Raw genomic sequence first — 19,690 nt, 5'->3', positions numbered from 1 at the left:
TGCTTGTGTGACTGCAGTGGCTCTTAGATCTTTTAATCATTTACTAAAGGGTGAAGTGATCTCAGCAGTTGCTAAGAAGTCCACAGCAGTGAAATATTCTGTAGATTTAAAAAAACAAGAAGAGCCTTGGAAATCAGTCTTTGTTAAATGAGCCATGTCTGTACTCAATTCCTGAAAGCATGGCAGTAGGATTTCTTCACATTCCTTGCATTACCTCAAGATGATTATGCTTTGCTTAAAAATAAAAAAATTAAGAGCATCTCTGGCAAAGTGGGACTGTGTTCTAAGAAGAAATCACAGAGCTGTATATTGGCTGTGTGTCCTCTTTACCAGTATAACTTCTTTCTGATGAAGCCAACAGTCATAAAGGGTGTGTAGGTTATTACAAGATATAAAATACAGTTTGTGAATCTTTACTGCTTATCTATTTTATATATAGTACTGTGTATCTCTTAATCCCATACTCCTAATTTATCCCTACCCACCACTATTTACCTTCTGGTAACTCTAAGTTTGTTTCTATGTGAGTTTGTTTCCATTTTGTAAACAAATTCATTTGTGTATGATATTTCCCTTATAAATGATATCTCTGTCTGACTTACTTCACTTAGTGTGATAATCTCTACTGCACCTATGTTGTTGAAAATGACAGTATTTCATTCTTTTTATGATTGAATAATCAGTTCAGTTCAGTTCAGTCGCTCAGTCATGTCCGACACTTTGCGACCCCATGAATTGCAGCACACCAGGCCTCCCTGTCTATCACCAACTCCCGGAGTTTACTCAAACTCATGCCCATTGAGTCGGTGATGCCATCCAACCTTCTCATCCTCTGTCGCCCCCTTCTCCTCCTGCCCCCAACCCCTCCCAGCATCAGGGTCTTTTCCAATGAGTCAACTCTTCGCATGAGGTGGCCAAAGTATTGGAGTTTCAGCTTCAGCATCAGTCCTTCCAATGAACACCCAGGACTGATCTCCTTTAGGATGGACTGGTTGGATCTCCATGCAGTCCAAGGGACTCTCAAGAGTTTTCTCCAACACCACAGTTCAAAAGCATCAATTCTTCTATGCTCAGCTTTCTTCACAGTCCAACTCTCACATCCATACATGACCACTGGAAAAACCACAGCCTTGACCGGATGGACCTTTGTTGGCAAAGTAATGTGTCTGCTTTTTAATATGCTGTCTAGGTTGGTCGTAACTTTCCTTCCAAGGAGTAGTCCATTGTATACGTATGCCATGTCTTCATCCATTCATTGGCTGATGGACATTTAGGTTGCTTCCAGGTCTTGGGTATTGTAAATAGTGCTGCTCTGAACACTGGGGTGCATGTATCTTTCCAAATTAGAGTTTTCATCTTTTCCAGACATATGCCCAGGAGTGGGATTGCTGGATTGTATGATAGCTCTATGTTTAGTGAAACAAAGTAACTTTAAGGCTAAGAAATTGGTGCCTTACCTAGTGTTAGAGTTAGACCTGGAATTAGATCTGGGTCCTCAGTGTGTTACTAAATTTCTAAGCAAGTTATTAATCTCTTTTTCCCTCAGTCTCATAATCTTAAAATAATAATATACAAAATAAGATATATTAAAAATAATATTAATAATAGAAAATAATATTATCATAATATAAAATAATGATGTATATAATAATAATATATCAGCTAAAATATTTTTGGCTCTAAGTAGCAGAAAATCCAAATAAGACTGATTTAAAACATGAAGTCATTACTTTTAATTTAAAAAAGAAGATTGTAAGTGGCTTGTCCCAATTGATTCAGATGCTCAGTGAAACTTCAAAAATTTCATTGCTATTAATCATTCATTCATTCAATGAATATTAATTGAGCACCTACTGTACATTTACTCTAGGAGTCCCCTCTGTGAATGCAAAAATAAATCTGATCCATATTGAAAAAGAGGATTAAGCCATAAACATATATGGACTTTATGAATAGGAAGCTAAATTCTAGAAAGCCCTTATAGTTGATAAATCTGCATGGTTTATATTTAGATTCTTTTTAATTGTGCTAAAATTTACAAGCATAACAACTTTCCTTATGCTGTGGACCATGAGCAAGATCAAACTTCATCCTCAACTTTTCTACAAGTTTCTTTTCTGACCTAGGTGACGGACCATGCCGAAGGGAGACACGTCATTGTCCATTTCCATGAATGGCAGGCTGGGATTGGACTGATCCTTTCTCGAGCTCGGAAACTGCCCATTGCTACAGTCTTTACCACCCACGCCACACTGCTTGGGCGGTATCTCTGTGCAGCTAACATCGATTTCTACAACCAGCTTGATAAGGTAATTAGCTCTTCCACCCTCGCCACCTTTCTTTCCGACCCTTGAAGCTGAAGGATGGGAAGTATTGATCTTCACCTTTCATCTGTCATCCAGATGGCAGAAATGCCCTTTTAACCAATCAATATTTGTGACGCAGCCTCCCCTGAGGGGACTGAGAGCTCATATAAAGTTTAACTTTGTTCAGAGTGCAGCCAAGTGTAGCCGGGACAGGCCAGATGCCTGTCCACTTTGAAGTAACAGACCCAAGATCCAAAGAGGCCTGGAAGACATCAGCCACTGCGGTCCTGAGGTTGGGCTGCTTGGGAAATGCTTTGAGGACCCGGGATCCTCACACAGCTCTGAGTGGCAGGTACCCCACAGGGATGCTAGGCATCCGCTTGTACTATGAGCCTCACTTCCTCCATCCTCCAAGTGAACGAAGGTCAGATATCTGCTGTAATTCTGCAGTGAGTTATAGGTGGAGTTTTGTGGGGGTCCAGTTAAGACAGAGTTACCAAAAACAGGAATGTAGATCCTTGGTGATCAAACAGTTGGGTTTGCATATCTTAGAAGACTGCCCTATTCTGTGACCAAAAATCATTCAGTTTTGACTTCTTTCTTCCAGTTTTCATCAGTTCAGATTAATGTAGCTATGTTTTTCATATCATCCTGTCAATAGTAGTGGTCAAGCAACCAATATAACATTGTAAAGCAATTACCCTCCAATTAAAATCAAGCAAATTTTAAAAATAAATAAGGAAAGAATGTAACAAAATTAAAATTAAAAAATCATGGTCAAGCATTTGAGTAACATACAGTCAGGACTTTTGTAGACTTGGTGTCTATATTGCCAGTCAAATCAATTTAGCATTTTAGGGTTTTGTCTCACTATCAGGAACATTAGGAAGTTGAAAAATTGACCTCCTACCCCAGTTTAAAAAAGCTCTAGGAGTCTATGCAACAGACTGCATACTTTTCTGAGTGTATTTTTGTGCCTATTTGTAATACATGATTAATACTACTCAGATAATGAGAGCAGAAAGTTATACCACCATCTCAGAGGCGTTTTGAGTGTAGGAAAGTTCTTTTAAACAAAACTTAACATTTGCAAAACAATGGTTCTAAGGAGAGCTCGCCTATAAAAAGGTCAATTGAACCTGAAGGTCAAATTATAAACATAAGATGTATATTCAAAATAAAGTCACCAAGGAATTCAGAAAGGTCAAGAGGTCAGGGAGATCTCCTAATAGTAGACTAATAAGGGCAAACCAGTGATCTGTGATAAGCTCAACCACCGTGTTTCCTGGAGAAGAGCAGGCTTTGATGTTTGTGAAAGAGAAAATATTACAGAGGCATAGCGAATATTTCAAGCACATCAAATATTTCACTTCAAAATACTTAAAAGCATAGTATATAGCAATTAATAAAAACAACTAATAATATTCATCAGGTTTTATTAGTTATTTTTAAGGAACAAAATCATAATATATAGTTATATATCAATATTATAACTTCATCCTTTCAACAAAAGGTCAGTGTTCATATCACACTGTCTTCAAATATGATTGCATATCTCCCCAGCTTAAAGTAAAGAGCACTCTTTGTAAGCATAAGTAGCTTTGTGTTTCAGTGATGGGTTTAATAAAAATTTGTCACTTCTTTTTTGTGGTCATAAAATTCCACATAGCTGTAAGGAAAAACAGTGTGAGAAATATGTGATTTTGCTTTGCCTATGTAGAAGGACTGGTGTAAGCAAATGTCTATGTGTGTGTGTTTGTTTTGTTTTCACAGTTTAACATAGACAAAGAGGCTGGGGAAAGGCAGATTTATCACCGGTATTGCATGGAGCGCGCTTCCGTCCATTGTGCTCATGTTTTCACCACAGTTTCTGAAATTACAGCCATAGAGGCAGAACACATGCTGAAGAGAAAACCTGGTAATTAATTATTATCCCTCAGTTTGTCACCAACCTGTGATAGCTTTGTTTTAAACAAAAATTCATGAAATAATTATAAGAGGAAAACTGCACTATCACTACTCAAATCTTTATACGTATTTGAATTCTCATTTTCAGTAGCTTTGTTGAACACTAAGCTATATCTGGAACATAATAGTAAACGATCTGTGCTTGTTGAATAGTCTATGTTTAAAATACCCTAATTCTGAACTGGGTTGTCATAATGACTTCCTGTGTTGAAGCAAGCTGAGTTGACTTTTCTATTTTAAGAAAATGAATGTCAAGAAAATATGAGAAATGTGTGTGTGACTTCCCCAGTCCTACATCTTAGAACATTGCCTCATTGGTCCTGTTTAGTAGAAACCTGTTGTTTTACTTCTCGCAAGATTTTCTTGCAAGTTTTTCAGGGAACTAGCCCCAGACAGTGCAGAGGTTGCAATGCCAAGCAGTGTGTTCATAAAACATGACCCCGTCACCTGGCCATAGCTGATTGGTCCAGAGGTGGGTTCCTGATTTAAGTTGGCCCAATCAGAATGCTTTCATAATGAGTCTAAACAGATGAGTTTCTTTGAATACTCTTGTATAATAGAAGCTTGGAAGCTGTAAAGATGCAAAGAAAGATAAACTACAGTGAAGTACAATTAAGAAGCAGAAACAGATTGAGTGAACTCTAGATCCTCCACAGTGATTTAGACCATGGTTTAAATTAATTCCTGCGGCCCAGCTACATCTCTGCCATCAGACACTCCAGGATCCTATTAATTCCTCCTTGTAATACTTAAACCAGTGTTAGTAGATTTCTCCTGTGCTGCGCTTAGTCACTCAGTCATGTGTGACTCTTTGTGACCCCACGGACTGTAGCCCACCAGGCTTCTCTGTCCATGGGGATTCTCCAGGCAAGAATACGGGAGCGGGTTGACATGCCCTCTTCCAGGGGATCTTCCCAACCCAGAAATCGAACCAGGGTCTCCTGCATTGCAGGCGGTTTCTTCACCAGCTGAGCTACCAGGGAAGCCTAGATTTCTCTTACTTGCAACAAAACAGTCCTGATTAATACATCTTCCTTGCTTAATTCCTGTGGTCTTAACTCTAGTTAATTAGTCTTTCTTTTGTATACCAGTTTAACATCTAGAGAAAGCATTACAAAGTTCTACATAATTAAAAAGGAAGCAAGTAATTTGAACAGTGGCAGCCGAAAGATCCTGTGCTATTCTTTTTTCTTTCCAAAGGTGCTCTTGAGTCCACTTTGCTTCTCACACTCGTGTCTCTTGTAGGAGTTTGCTTCATCAATATGCTCACTTGTTTCTTGGATCTTACTTTTTTTTCCTGTCATCAGTATCCTTTTCTGTGCTTACAGAAATGCTTTGTTTTTTCCTATTCTGAAATAAAAATTTCTCTTAAAACCACTACTATCTTAGACGTCTACATATTTCATCCTTCCTCCTGCTATCAAGTATTTTACAAAAATAATCCATAGTTTTTCCACTTAGAGCCTCTTCAACTTTAACTTCCAACCTCCAACACTTGATCTAAAATTGCTTTTTCAAAACTCACCAGGTTCACAATTCTGTAATTTTTTTATGTTCCTTGACATTCTTTAGCAATTAAAGGTGGCAGATACCTCTATCATTCCTTATTTTCATGACATTACACATTCTGAGGTTTCTCAAATATTCTTTTCTAGTGTCTCAATAGTTTCTCTACTAACTGCTGTCTTTTAAAAGCAGACATTCTCCATCATCAGGTTCTGGACCCCGCTTTCTCTATATACTGTTTTCTTAACTCCTTATTTTCTTAGGGGGTTTGTTGTAGGTAGTGGTGAAAACTGTGGACTTATTGCCAAACTGTCTGAATTCAGTAGCAAGAATGACTTTGTGTTGAATATATGTTATTAGCTGTAGACACTGTGGATATTGCTTAAGTCCTCTTTGCCCAGATTGTATAATGAGGATGATATCATCTCTTATGTAGAATTGTCTCAATGATTAAAGGAGCTACTACATGGGAAGGACTCAGATACACACCTGGCCCATTGTAAGAGTTCAGAAAGTGACAATTATTATTTTGTGTGGATTAGGCTTTTCATAAATTCTCATCTCTATTTCTGCTAACTTCAATTTGAGGTTCTACTAGAACTATAAACCCCATAATCTACGACATTTCTGTCTAGTCATGGAATCACCTGTTGGCCCTGATTGAAATTGTGAAATCCCTGATGCTTTGTGGCTCAGGAAAATCCACAGACTTTTAGTGAATTATCAAACACAAAATTTTATTGAATGCTTGGTGTGTGCTAGACTCATTCTAGTATTTTATCCACATATATAGTCTCATTTCATCATCACAGTAGTCTGAAGAGATAAGAACTATCATTATCTTTCCTTGCTATGGGTGAGGAACCCAAGGGACAGAGAGGTCAAGTGACTATTCCAAAGCCAACAGCTTGTGAGGGCTGCCATCTGGATGCTGCTCAGCTGGACCTGTTATTTCTCTTATTAATTTATTCTATTGAAGTATAGTTCATTTACAATGCTGTGTTAATTTCCATTGTTTAGCAAAGTGATTCAGTTATACATATATACATTCTTTTTCATATTCGGTTCCATTATGGTTTATCACAGAATATTGAATATAGTTCTCTGTGCTATATAGTAGGACCTTGTTGTTTCAACAATGCTATTTTAGATACCCAAGGAATCATAACTCATCTTTGGCTCAGAATTTCTGAGCAATTAGACTTTCCAGCTGTATGGAGATTCTCGAATTGCAAGTATGGAGCAGCATTTCAATAATGTCATATGCAAATTAATCATGAGTCAACCAATTAATTATTAAACCCTGCTTCAAGCAATATGAATGAGTAACTGGCTGAAAACACATGTCTACTTTCATAAAGCTTACATTCTAAGAGGAGTAAGTAGGCAGTAAATCAGATATTCAAATAAACATATGATATGTTTGGGGTAGGGCTTCCCTGATAGTTCAGTTGGTAAAGAATTTGCATTCAATGCAGGAGACCCCGGTTCAATTCCTGGGTCAGGAAGATCTGATAGAGAATGGATAGGCTACCCACTCCAGTATTCATGGGCTACCTTTGTGGCTCAGCTGGTAAAGAATTTGCCTGCAGTGTGGGAGACCTGGGTTTGATCCCTGGGTTGGGAATATCCCTTGGAGAAAGGAAAGGCTGCCCACTCCAATATTCTGGCCTACAGAATTCCATGGACTATACCCATGGGGTCACAGAGTTGGACGTGACTTTCACTTTCTTTTTCATGTTTGGGGTAATAAATGCCATGAAGAAAAGTAAAGCAGGTAAGGGAGTGGAGGTGATGGGCATATTTTGCTTTTGTATTTTTTTCCTTTATATAGGGTTTCAGAGAAGTTCTTTTTGATAACTGGAATTTGAGGGAACACCAGATGAGACTCAAAGTTTCATCTATATGGGGATGCCTTTGCATCCAAGAGGGAGAAAAAGAAATAGGAAATAATGAGTCCCTGATATCTCATTTGGGGCTTCCCAGGTGGCACTAGTGGTAAAGAATCTGCCTGCCAATACAGGAGACACAGGAGACAAAGGCTTTATCCCTGGGTTGGGACAATCCTCGGGAGAAGGACATGGCAGCCCACTCCAGGGTAATTGCCTCAGAAATCCCATGGACAGAGGAGCCTGATGGGCTGCAGCTCATGGGACTGCAAAGAATCGGACACGACTGAGTGACTGGGCACTCATAGTCACAGCTCACTTTGATAGAAAATAATAATACCTACCTCAGAGGTTATTTAAAAAATTAAATGTTAAAATTTCTGTGAATGCATAGCACCATTGTTGACACATGAGTAAAACCAATTTTAAGTGGTTTTAAAAAAAGTTACTTTCTTAGACTATTACAATTCTGTGAGTTCCATGCTTAAGCTGCTTGCAATCTAAAATGTTCCCTGCTCCAAAAGCCAAGCAAGAGATTTTATTTCATCTTTAATATATATTTTAAAATATTTATTATATATCAATATATGCATGAGTGCTCAGTAGCTGTCATGTCTGAGTCTTTGTGACCCCATAGACTATAGCGTGCCAGGCTCCTCTGTCCATGGAATTCTCCAGGCAAGAATACTGGAGTGGGTAGCCATTCCTTTCTCAAGGGGATCTTCCCGACCCAGGGACTGAACCCAGGTTTCCTGCATTTCAGGCAGATTCTTTACCATCTGTGCCATCATGGAAGCCCACGAAGATAGGCAAATCTCTACCAATAATAAAACATTTCTCTCTTTTTCTCTTTTTCCTGGAGTGTTAGATACCACAGCAATGAATATTCATCAACGATAGTAGTGAAAGTGAAAGTTGCTCAGTCGTGTCTGTCTTTTTGTGACCCCGTAGTCTGGGGCCTGCCTGGCTCCTCTGTCCAAGGGATTCTCCAGGCAAGAATACTGGAGTTTCCTTCTCTTGGGGATCTTCCCAACCCAGGGATCGAAACCAGGTCTCCTGCATTGTAGGGGAATTCTTTACCATCTGAGCCACCGGCAAGACCAGGAATACTGGAGTGGGTAGACTCCAGGAGATCTTCCCGACCCAGGAATCGAACCGGGGTCTCCTTTGTAGCAGGTGGATTCTTTACCAGCTGAGCTACCAGGGATAAAACTTATAGAAAGAGATATATTGTAGGAGGGGGTTGTCTGCTATCCTGATCACGCTATATGGTTCATCTAGGAATTATTCGCATGAGGGCTTTTATTGGAAACCTTGGTAACCTAAAATTAACTTTGCTGTGGCAAGATATGGAAATGAATGTAGCAAATGCCCGAATAATTAGTAAAAAAAAAAAAATCATAAAAACAGAAGTTCTTTTTTAATTTTTCACAAGAAATGACCAAGAAGCCTGGATTGATTTTTATGGAGCCATTTCAAGGGAATAGCCTGTTTACTATATAAAATATCCTTCAAAATGATTACATTCTTGTCATTATAGCTCAGATCTCCTTTGAAAAATCTGTATTGCAATGTGCTAATTTTTTATTTCTATTGTTTTTACTGCTTCTAAATAAAATAATCCATGAATTCAACTCAGTAGGTGATTTCCATCATGTATTCTGAGCAGTCTTTATCTTTCTTGACAAAGACCAATATTCTGAAAAATCAAAATCGTCTCCCTACTCAAGCAACAAAATCTTTTAGGCAGAAAGAATCAGTTATGTGTTGGAATAAAGGGCTACTTTTCCAATGTTCCTTATGGACAGAACACTCTTCACACATTTGACTAAAATAAAATGACAAGAGGTAGTTTAACATGGACGGACTTAGAGGCTGTCATATGGAGTGAAGTAAGTCAGAAAGAGAAAAACAAATACCATAGATTAGCACACCTATGTGAAGTCTAAACAAATTGGTATAGATAATTTTATTTACGAAAGAGAAATAGAGACCCAGACATAGAGAAAAAAACATATGGATACCAAGGGGGAAAGGGGAGGATGGGATGAATTGGGAGATTGGGATTGACATATTTATGTGACTATTTATAAAATAGATGGACTTCCCAGGTAGCCCTAATGGTAAAGAACCCACTGGTCAGTGCAGGAAACATTAGAGACCTGGGTTTGATCTCTGGGCTAGGAAGATCCCTTGGAGGAGGGCATGGCAACCCACTCCAGTATTCGTGCCTGGAGAATCCCACGGACAGAAGAGCCTGATGGGCTAGTCCACTGGGTAGCAAAGAGCTGGACAGGACTGAAGTGATTTAGCATGCATGCACGTATACAATAGATAACTAATGGGAACCTACTGTATATCACATGGACTCTACTCAGTGCTGTGTGGTGATCTAAATGGGAAAGAAATCCAAAAAACAGGTGATATAGATACACATACAGCTGATTCACTTTGCTGTACAGTAGAAACTAACATTAACACTGTAAAGCCACTTTACTCCAATAAAAATTAAAACAAAAACAGAGGTAGTTTAGCACATAGCACAGTTAAAGATAAAACAGGTGGGGACAGACAGCATGGACTCTACTCATGTGTTCTGGGACAGATTCTATAACTACTCTGTGTCTCAGTTTCTGCCTCTGAAATATCACCTCGCTCCACGGGGTGTTGAAGGGATTAAATGAGTTACACGGCAAGGCGTTTAGAGCAGTACCTAATGCATAGTAAGTGATCAGTAACTGAAAACTCTTAACAATGACTATTTTTGCTATTGGTCTATTATGTAATACCCATTACTCAATGCTATTTCAGTCAGATCCTCCTGATTATCTATTTCAGTGGTTCATTGTGGATTTTTATAAACTTCCAATTCTATGATAGTCAGAAACTAGAAATGTTAATAGACACCTAACTTGTTGTTGTTGTTCAGTTGCTAAGTAGTGTCCAACTCTTTGTGAGCCCATGGACTGCAGCACTTTAGGCCTCCCTGTCCATGACCAGCTCCCAAAGCTTACACAAACTCGTGTCCATTGAGTTGGTGATGCCATTCAGCCATCTGATCCTCTGCCTCCTCCTTCTCATCCTGTCTTCAATCTTTCCCAACATCAGGGTCTTTTCCAGTGAGTGGACTCTTCACATCAGATGGCCAAAGTATTGGAGTTTCAGTTTCAGCATCAGTCCTTCCAATGAATATTCAGGGCTGATTTCCTTTAGGACGGACTGATTTGGTTTCCTTGCTGCCCAAGGGACTCTCAAGAGTCTTCTCTAGCAAAATACTGTTGTTTTTGCAATGCTACCCTCTCTCAAAAGAGATTTTTCCATGAGGATTTTACTTTGCTTTTCCAGATGTAGTTACTCCAAATGGCTTGAATGTTAAGAAATTTTCAGCTGTACATGAGTTTCAAAATCTCCATGCTATGTACAAGGCCAGGATCCAAGAATTTGTTCGAGGTCACTTCTATGGGTATGCTTTTCTTTATTTAAAAAAAAAAAAATTGTCCTGTGATGTTAGGGATCTGGGGTTAGAGAAAAGGGTTGTTAAAGTAAATGTTTATCCTTCCCAGTCCCCTTTGTACTTTCACAGAATTCATGTGTACATTTTGTTGCTGTTGCTTTCTTTCATTAGAAACTGTTTTGTTTTGTTTTAGTCATCTGGACTTTGATCTTGAAAAAACATTGTTCCTCTTCATTGCTGGGAGGTATGAGTTTTCAAACAAAGGAGCTGACATCTTCTTAGAATCCTTATCCAGATTAAATTTCCTGCTGAGGGTAAGAATGCTCTAGAACACTAAACGGTGCTTTTATAGAGGACTGTCTTCTGTGGAAAGTAAAGAACTTCCTGGCTTCTTAAATGGTTTTCAAAAAAAATATTTGATTTTGAAGACTTAAAATGTTAGCTTTATTTTTTAAATGCCTTTGGTCTTTCAAGTTCATATTTAAAATGATAAATATGATTGCCACACTCTTTGCTCGTGTATTTGTCTAGAATGTCAGGTATTTTTTAAAGAGAGCTACAAACTTATCATGTTATATTGGGTATATAGCCAATATAATAGTATGGCTTTTTTTTTTTTTTTTTTTTTTTAAGAATCATAGAAGCAAATTTTTTTTGGAAATGCACCCCAAAGAATATTTTATCTTAATTTAAAAATTTTTAAAAATTCTACTGATATATAGTTGATTTACAAAGCTGTGTTAGTTTCAGGTGTATGGCCAAGTGATATAGTTATGTGTGCTCAGTCGCTTCAGTCATGTCCAACTCTGTGAGCCTGTGGACTGTAGCCCACCAGGCTCCTCAATCCATGGGATTCTCCAGGCAAGAACACTGGAGTGGGTTGCCATGCCCTTCTCTAGGGATCTTCCCGACCCAGGGATCAAACCCACATCTCTTGTGTCTCCTGCATTGCCAGGCAGGTTCTTTACACCAGTGCCACCTGGGAAGCCCTGATTCAGTGATACATATATGTAAGTGTATATATTCATGTTTTACATTCTCTTCCTTTCTATGTTATATATGTGCCATGTTTTAAGCTGACTGTATAGCATCCTCTTTCCCACCTATCCCCCAAGAGTTTGTAAATGATCGAAAGATACAGAGAAATCAAGCAAACAGAGAGTAAAGAGAACAAAACCTTGCCTTTTTTTAAATTGATAGACTTAATACACTGTGGTGACCTGAATGGTAAGGAAGAGAGAAGATGTATGTGTATGTATGGCTAATTCACTTTGCTATACAGTAGAAACTAATGCAACATTGTAAAGCAACTATACTCCAATAAAAATTAATTGTAAAAAATACCCTAATGGGAAATATGGCTTGGTTGCATGGCATTAAAAGGCTTCCCAATATTGGACCTTGGTATTAAACTTTGTGGTATTACACATCTGAGCACAGACAGCCCTGATCATATCCATCCCCTCCAACCAGAAGCCTTCAGAAAAACATGTGCAATGTGACTGACAGCCAAGCAGTTGCCCTTGTAGAATGGGGCAGACACACACAAACTCTATTCCTCTCCCAGCTCACTAGCCATGCCTCGACTCTGAAATCCGAAAGCCTCAAACCATGCCACTAGGAGAGGCCCCACCACACAGAAACATAGAGGAGTTTCCCACTCCCAATATGGAATGATTTTTTGCTCAATAGGTTAGGTTTGCTCAGAATCTTAAAATAGATTCTGAACTGTTGTTGTGTGTGCATGTTCAATCATGTCTGACTCTTTGTGACCCCATGGACTGTAGCCTGCTGGGCTCCACCAGACAAGAATACTGGAGTGGTTTACTCTTTCCTTCTCCAGAGGAGCTTCCCAACCCAGGGATCAAACTCACGTCTCTTGTGTTTCTTGCATTGGCAGGCGTATTCTTAAAATAGATTCTGAACTAATCCAGCAATAAAACCTGTGCCAACAGAAGTACTGCATCATAGATATTGATGAAAGTTATCAGCTTATATTCTTGTCACATCATAGAAAAATATAGAATACATAAGGAAAATAGAAGAGGTCAGTATAGAAGTCTAATTTTACTGAGATGCTGAGATAATCTAAATTTTCCTGAGCTCTATGTAACTCTCCTGTTCAGTTTTTATTTCTTGGACATAGATTTATCACTGTCTTAGTCCAGATATTCCTGGATGGCTCAGAGGGTAAAGAATCTGCCTGAAACGCAGGAGAGACAGGAGTTGCAGGTTTGATCCCTGGGTCCGGAAGATCCCCTGGAGAAGGAAATGGCAACCCACTCCAGTATTCTTGCCTGGGAAATCCCATGAACAGAGGAAGCTAGTAGTCTACAGTCCAAAAGATGGCAAAGAATCAAACATGATTGACAGACTAAACATATACACTGTACCAAGTATTTTAGGAGATTACTAAAATCACATTAATAAACATCCATGCTTATAAAATAGGATTGAAGATCAGAAAGATTATTCAAGAATAAACATGAGAAAAATACTTATTTCACAGTATTTTCTGATATGTATCTATTTAACAAGCTTTATAGATGGACTCACAACTATATAAAAATGTAGCATGTCTAGAGACATTATTAATTTATCCATACATTTATTAAATATTCACTTTATTTTTAGATGTGAAGAAAAAGTGAATTTCTCTTATTCTAGACATCAAAGATAATTATGATCCTTGGAGAAATCAAAATAAGACATTTTCTTTCCTTATAGTACATTTAGTCTTCAATAAAAGCACATTGCTTATTCCTGGGGTGTTTCCTATTTTATGGTTCCTATAGATATTTTGAATAGAATATAAGGTTCCAGAGGGCTGAGACCATAGGTTAGATGATAGTGCCCCACATTCAAGAGTCAGTCATTTCAGAATATAAAAGCATTCATCAGTACACAGTCTTAAGTAAGTTTACACTATCATTCCCACTGCTGTTTGGCATGTCATTTCTTTCTGAGAAACTTCAGGTCAATAGTGTTTTTGGAATAGGAAAAGTAAACAGATTGTAGAGTCAAAAAACACTAGTTTAAAATAACAAAACAAAACACTAGTTTGACTCCCAGGTTTGCCAATAACCTGTGATAGGAGCTCAGAAGAATAATCAAAACTCCTGTGCCTCTCTTTTGAAATCAATGAGGAAAGTGATAGTTAGGCTTGGGTTAAGTTATGTGTTTAAAGCACCCAACACAGTAACTGCTACACCAAAAGTTCTGAGTCCCCATTCTGGTTCCTTTATGGCTGGAAAAAAAACAAAATACAACATCATGAGAATCAAGACATTTAACAGAAAAATGTAATAATCTGTTTGTGCAAATCCATGTAAATTAGCTATAAGACATAAACCCAAGTGAAATCCTCATTAACTTTCCAATCTGGAATTTTAACATTTGTGTTATCTTTTATGTAATTTTTTAACAACAGAAAACCACAGTGATATCAGTAGCAATTGCTATATATTTTAGATGATGGATGCCACCAAATTATTCTGTGTGGATTTTTAATTGTTAATTGTCAGATCTTAGTTGAATGTCATATTTAAATTTTCTGAAGAAGCTTCAAGACAGTGGTGTATAATTTCTTTGTCAGTTATAAATAAGTATTCTTATTCCCTCAAGATGTTTCAAAGCACTCTTTGCCACAGTTTAAGGTCCAGCTGTCACGTGGTTTATTTTATCTTTGATAGTTGACTGTTGTGTTTTCTAACCCCTCATTAGATGCATAAAAGTGACGTCACCGTGGTGGTGTTTTTCATTATGCCTGCCAAGACAAATAATTTCAATGTGGAAACCCTGAAAGGCCAGGCAGTACGCAAACAGCTATGGTAACCTCACATCTTGTAAATATTCTCAAGCAATAGGTGTAAAGGGATTTTTTTTAAGTGCATAATTTCTGATCTATTTCTTTGAACTATTTTTTCCCCTTAAGGTTATAATAGCTTACATACTACTTGGTTCTCTTCTCATTGCGTTCCTTTGTTAAATTTTGTCATGTCTATAAAACTGTGTTCATATAAAAATGTTGGAATGAGCTACTATGGAGGGATAAGGCCTTTGTAGAAATCTTTAAAGATGGCTCAGATTTTAAAAAAATTTATTATGGAAATGTTAAAACATATGCTGAAGTAATGAAATTAGTATCGTGCTCCCCCTCTTCCCCATAGGCCAGACTCAACAATTATAAATGTTGACTTAAAAAATAGTTGCAACCTAAAAATTGAGAGTTATGTTTTATTTGCTGGGAATATTTAGAACTTTGAGCCCGGGAGACAGCATCTCAAGTAACCCTGAGAGAACTGCTCTGAGGAGGCCAGGAGAGGAGCCAGGTTATATAGAAGTTCTGCAACAAAGGGCAGGTAGTTTGAACATCAAAAGATTATTGCTAATTAAAGAAAATCAGATATCCCCAGTTAAGGAACTTAGTGCGTTTCTCTGTATGGGAAGATGCAGGAGTCTGGACTCACTGAAAACATTCCTCTGATAGAAACGTCACCTATCTGCGGCTAGTTTGTAGTGTTTTTCACATTTTGAGCTCCCTTGGGACTCACAGTAGGTAGTGACTGCAGTCTGATGGCTGCTAGATGGCAGGTATTCTTCTCCTTTCTGAGTTTCCTTAGGGCTCACCATCTCACACCAGGGGCTACAATTGCTGATGACTGTGACATCCTTGTTTACTGATATGGCAAGAATGTTCCATTTCTTATAAACAAATTCCTCATATTATATGCATACCTCCCTACACTCCCTTTCCCTTCCCCCAAGCTTCTCCTGATTATCATCAAGCCAAAGAAAGTTACACACCCCGCACTGGTCAGGGTGTTCAGTTGCCTAGAGGTGTTAACTCAGGCCAAATTGGCAAATAAGAAAAGAACAAAAGAGGTGATATAAAAGAGACCTGAAGTTTCAAAGAATGCACTGACAGAACACCATCATGGAAAGAAAGACTTAAAACGGTGACATTGTTTGAGTTGTATATCTTTCTGTTCATACAGGGACACTGCACATTCTGTGAAGGAAAAGTTTGGAAAGAAACTGTATGATGCGCTATTAAGGTAGGAGCTTGGAACACTAAACCACTCAAACGTTTAGGGCTTCACTATTGAGACACGTATTTAGACACTATACTAATTTTGTTCCAAATATAAAAGAATTAATAGCCATTGAAGATTTTCCATGCCAGGCTTCAACAGTACCTGAACCCTGAACTTCCAGATGTTCAAGCTGGATTTAGAAAAGGCAGAGGAAACAGAGATCAAATTGCCAACATCCGCTGGATCATAGAAAAAGCGAGAGAGTTCCAGAAAAACATCTACTTTTGCTTTATTGACTATGCCAAAGCCTTTGACTGGGTAGGTCACAACAAACTGTGAAAAATTCTTAGAGATGGGAATACCAGATCACCTTACCTGCCTCCTGAGAAATCTGTATGCAGGTCAAGAAGCAACAGTTAAAACTGGACGTGGAACAACAGACTGGTTCCAAATAGGAAAAGGAGTATGTCAAGGCTGTATATCGTCATGCTGCTTATTTAACTTATATGCAGAGTACATCATGTGAAATGCCAGGCTGGAGGAAGCACAAGCTGGAATCAAGATTGTCGGGAGAAGTATCAATAACCTCAGATACGCAGATGACACCACCCTTATGGCAGAAAGCAAAGAAGAACTAAAGAGCTTCTTGATGAAAGTGAAAGAGGAGAGTGAAAAAGTTGGCTTAAAGCTCAACATTCAGAAAACTAAGATCATGGCATCCAGTTCCATCACTTCATGGCAAATAGATGGAGAAACAGTGGAAATAGTGGCAGACTTTATTTTTGGGGCTCCAAAATCACTGCAGATGGTGACTGCAGCCATGAAATTAAAAGACACTTGCTCTTTGGAAGAAAAGTTATGACCAACCTAGACAGCATATTAAAAAGCAGAGACATTATTTTGCCAACAAAGGTTCATCTAGTCAAGGCTATGGTTTTTCCAGTGGTCATGTATGGATGTGAGAGTTGGATTGTAAAGAAAGCTGAGTGCCAAAGAATTGATGCTTTTGAACTGTGGTGTTGGAGAAGACTCTTGAGAGTCCCTTGGACTGCAAGAAGATCCAACCAGTCCATCCTACAGGAGATCAGTCCTGGGTGTTCATTGGAAGGACTGATGCTGAAGCTGAAACTCCAATACTTTGGCCACCTGATGCGAAGAGGTGACTTATTTGAAAAGACCCTGATATTGGGAAAGATTGAAGGCATGAGGAGAAGGGGATGACAGAGGATGAGGTGGTTGGGTGGCATCACTGACGCAATGGACATGAGTTTGAGTAGGCTCTGGGAGTTGGTGATGGACAGGGAGACCTGGTGTGCTGCAGTCCATGGGGTTGCAGAGTCGGACACGACTGAGCGACTGAATGGAACTGAAGATATGTTGCATCATATGAGCAGGCTTTGTTTAATCCTTCATCTGACAAATATTTGTAGACAGGTTGTACAAATGAGAACATAGTTAAATACGTGGGTAAGTTATCTGTGTGTGAACTTAGTCACTCAATCATGTCTGACTCTTTGCAACACTGGACTGTATGTAGCCCACCAGGCTTCTCTGTCCTGAAAATGGGATTTTTCTGGCAAGAATACTGGAGAAGGGTGCCATTGCCTCCTCCAGGGGATCTTCCCAATCTAGGAATTGAACCCGTTTCCTGCATTGCAGATGGTTTCTTTACCTGCTAAGGTGTTGAGGAAGCCCGCAGATAGGGTCTCCTTCAATGGAATTCTCATTTAGAGTTAACATGTCAATTTGAAGCTGCAGAAGATTTCAAGTCAAAATATATACTGACATATCAACATATATTTATTAATGAACATATTAGTTAATGTTAACTAACATTTACTTAAGTAATATACATTACTTAATGCATACATTAGTATACATTGAGAAGCTCACCACAGTGAGAATCCCATGCACTGCAACTAGAGTAGCCACCACTCGCTGAAACTAAGAGAAAAGCCCACACAGCAGCAAAGACCCAGCACAGCCAAAAATAAATACATAATTTTTTAAAATATCAACTTACAGATGGAAATGTTATGGCCACTGTAGAACATAGCACTCACTTCCTATAATTGTTAAAGTAGGCAAAATATTATGAAAGTATCCTCCTGGTCATCAACAGTAATGCTTTAAAAAATAATTTCAATTTTCTTTTATGCTAGCAATGGTATTCTTTTATCAAACTTCCTTGCCCTTTGGAATTTGTCTGTGAGCTTCATCAGGAAACTATGTATGTTTGGCATTTATTTTTAAATTGCTTGAAATGGTGTTTGACGCATAGGAAGCAGTCGGTTAGTGCTAACTGTTTTTATTTTATTTTATTTTTTTTATTTTTTTTAATTTTTTTATTAGTTGGAGGCTAATTACTTCACAACATTTCAGTGGGTTTTGTCATACATTGATATGAATCAGCCATAGATTTACACTTATTCCCCATCCCGATCCCCCCTCCCACCTCCCTCTTCACCCGACTCCTCTGGGTCTTCCCAGTGCACCAGGCCCGAGCACTTGTCTCATGCATCCCACCTGGGCTGGTGATCTGTTTCACCATAGATAGTATACATGCTGTTCTTTTGAAACATCCCACCCTCACATTCTCCCACAGAGTTCAAAAGTCTGTTCTGTATTTCTGTGTCTCTTTTTCTGTTTTGCATATAGGGTTATCATTACCATCTTTCTAAATTCCATATATATGTGTTAGTATGCTGTATAACTGTTTTTATTTTGATTTTTAAAACTATTTTCCCTACAGAGGAGAAATTCCTGACATGAACAATATCTTGGATCGAGATGATCTGACAATTATGAAAAGAGCTATCTTTTCAACTCAGGTAATAAAGGAAAAAATGCCCATTACTTCCCATAACTGTTAAAGTCTATTTATCTTAATTTTTTGAAATGGGCTAATTTGGGAAATTTTTAAACCTGAGAGCTAGAAAAGTCATCCTCGGGTATTCACCTAAGGGACACCTTTGTGAGTTCTCTTTCACCAGTGTTTTTCAAGCCTCCTATAAACAAATGTCATGGAACTTGTCTTCATATCTACTTAAAAAATTCATTTGGAACCTATATGTCAGTTGAAGAACTATGTATATTGCAATGACAAAAAAAGTGCCTAAAGTTTTCAAAAAGCTTAGACTTTGGAGTCACTCTAGAGAAAAGGTGAATGTTTCTCAGTCGAGTGGAATTGTTAAAAAGATAATTGTGTTAGCCATGTATAGCCATCTTGTCATTAACAGGGAGGCATCGGAGAACAGCCCCTTAGTGGGAATCAGCAGAGTAGCTCACCTGGAGTTCCATTTTTATTGCAAATACAGTCAGTCCCCTACATATGAATGAGCTAACATTCTGAGAGCATGCTCCTAAGTCCATTTTGTTCGTAAGTCCAACGAAGTTAGTCTAGGTACCCAGCTAATATAATTGGCTATATAGTACAGTACTGTAATAGGTTTACGATACTTTTCACACTAATAACACATAAAAACAAACACAAAAAATAAACATTTTTAATCTCACAATACAGTACCTTGG

The 19,690-nt window shown here is 38.3% G+C and overlaps 1 protein-coding gene across 3 annotated transcripts in view; it reads left to right on the top strand.

Moving 5' to 3' along the window:
• GYS2 (glycogen synthase 2) overlaps positions 1 to 19,690 on the top strand; it is a 60,973-nt gene that overhangs the window by 18,177 nt on the left and 23,106 nt on the right. For all 3 annotated transcript variants that reach the window (XM_043882311.1, XM_043882309.1, XM_043882310.1), the window contains 7 exons: positions 2,127 to 2,309; positions 4,080 to 4,224; positions 11,015 to 11,132; positions 11,317 to 11,437; positions 14,847 to 14,953; positions 16,121 to 16,180; positions 18,912 to 18,990. In XM_043882311.1, the coding sequence (XP_043738246.1) occupies positions 2,127 to 2,309; positions 4,080 to 4,224; positions 11,015 to 11,132; positions 11,317 to 11,437; positions 14,847 to 14,953; positions 16,121 to 16,180; positions 18,912 to 18,990 (813 nt within the window). The remainder of the gene's footprint in view (positions 1 to 2,126; positions 2,310 to 4,079; positions 4,225 to 11,014; positions 11,133 to 11,316; positions 11,438 to 14,846; positions 14,954 to 16,120; positions 16,181 to 18,911; positions 18,991 to 19,690) is intronic.

This window comes from Cervus elaphus, chromosome 22 (assembly GCF_910594005.1).
Source record: "Cervus elaphus chromosome 22, mCerEla1.1, whole genome shotgun sequence".
NCBI lineage: Eukaryota > Metazoa > Chordata > Mammalia > Artiodactyla > Cervidae > Cervus > Cervus elaphus.
This window is presented reverse-complemented; position numbering and strand designations above follow the sequence as displayed.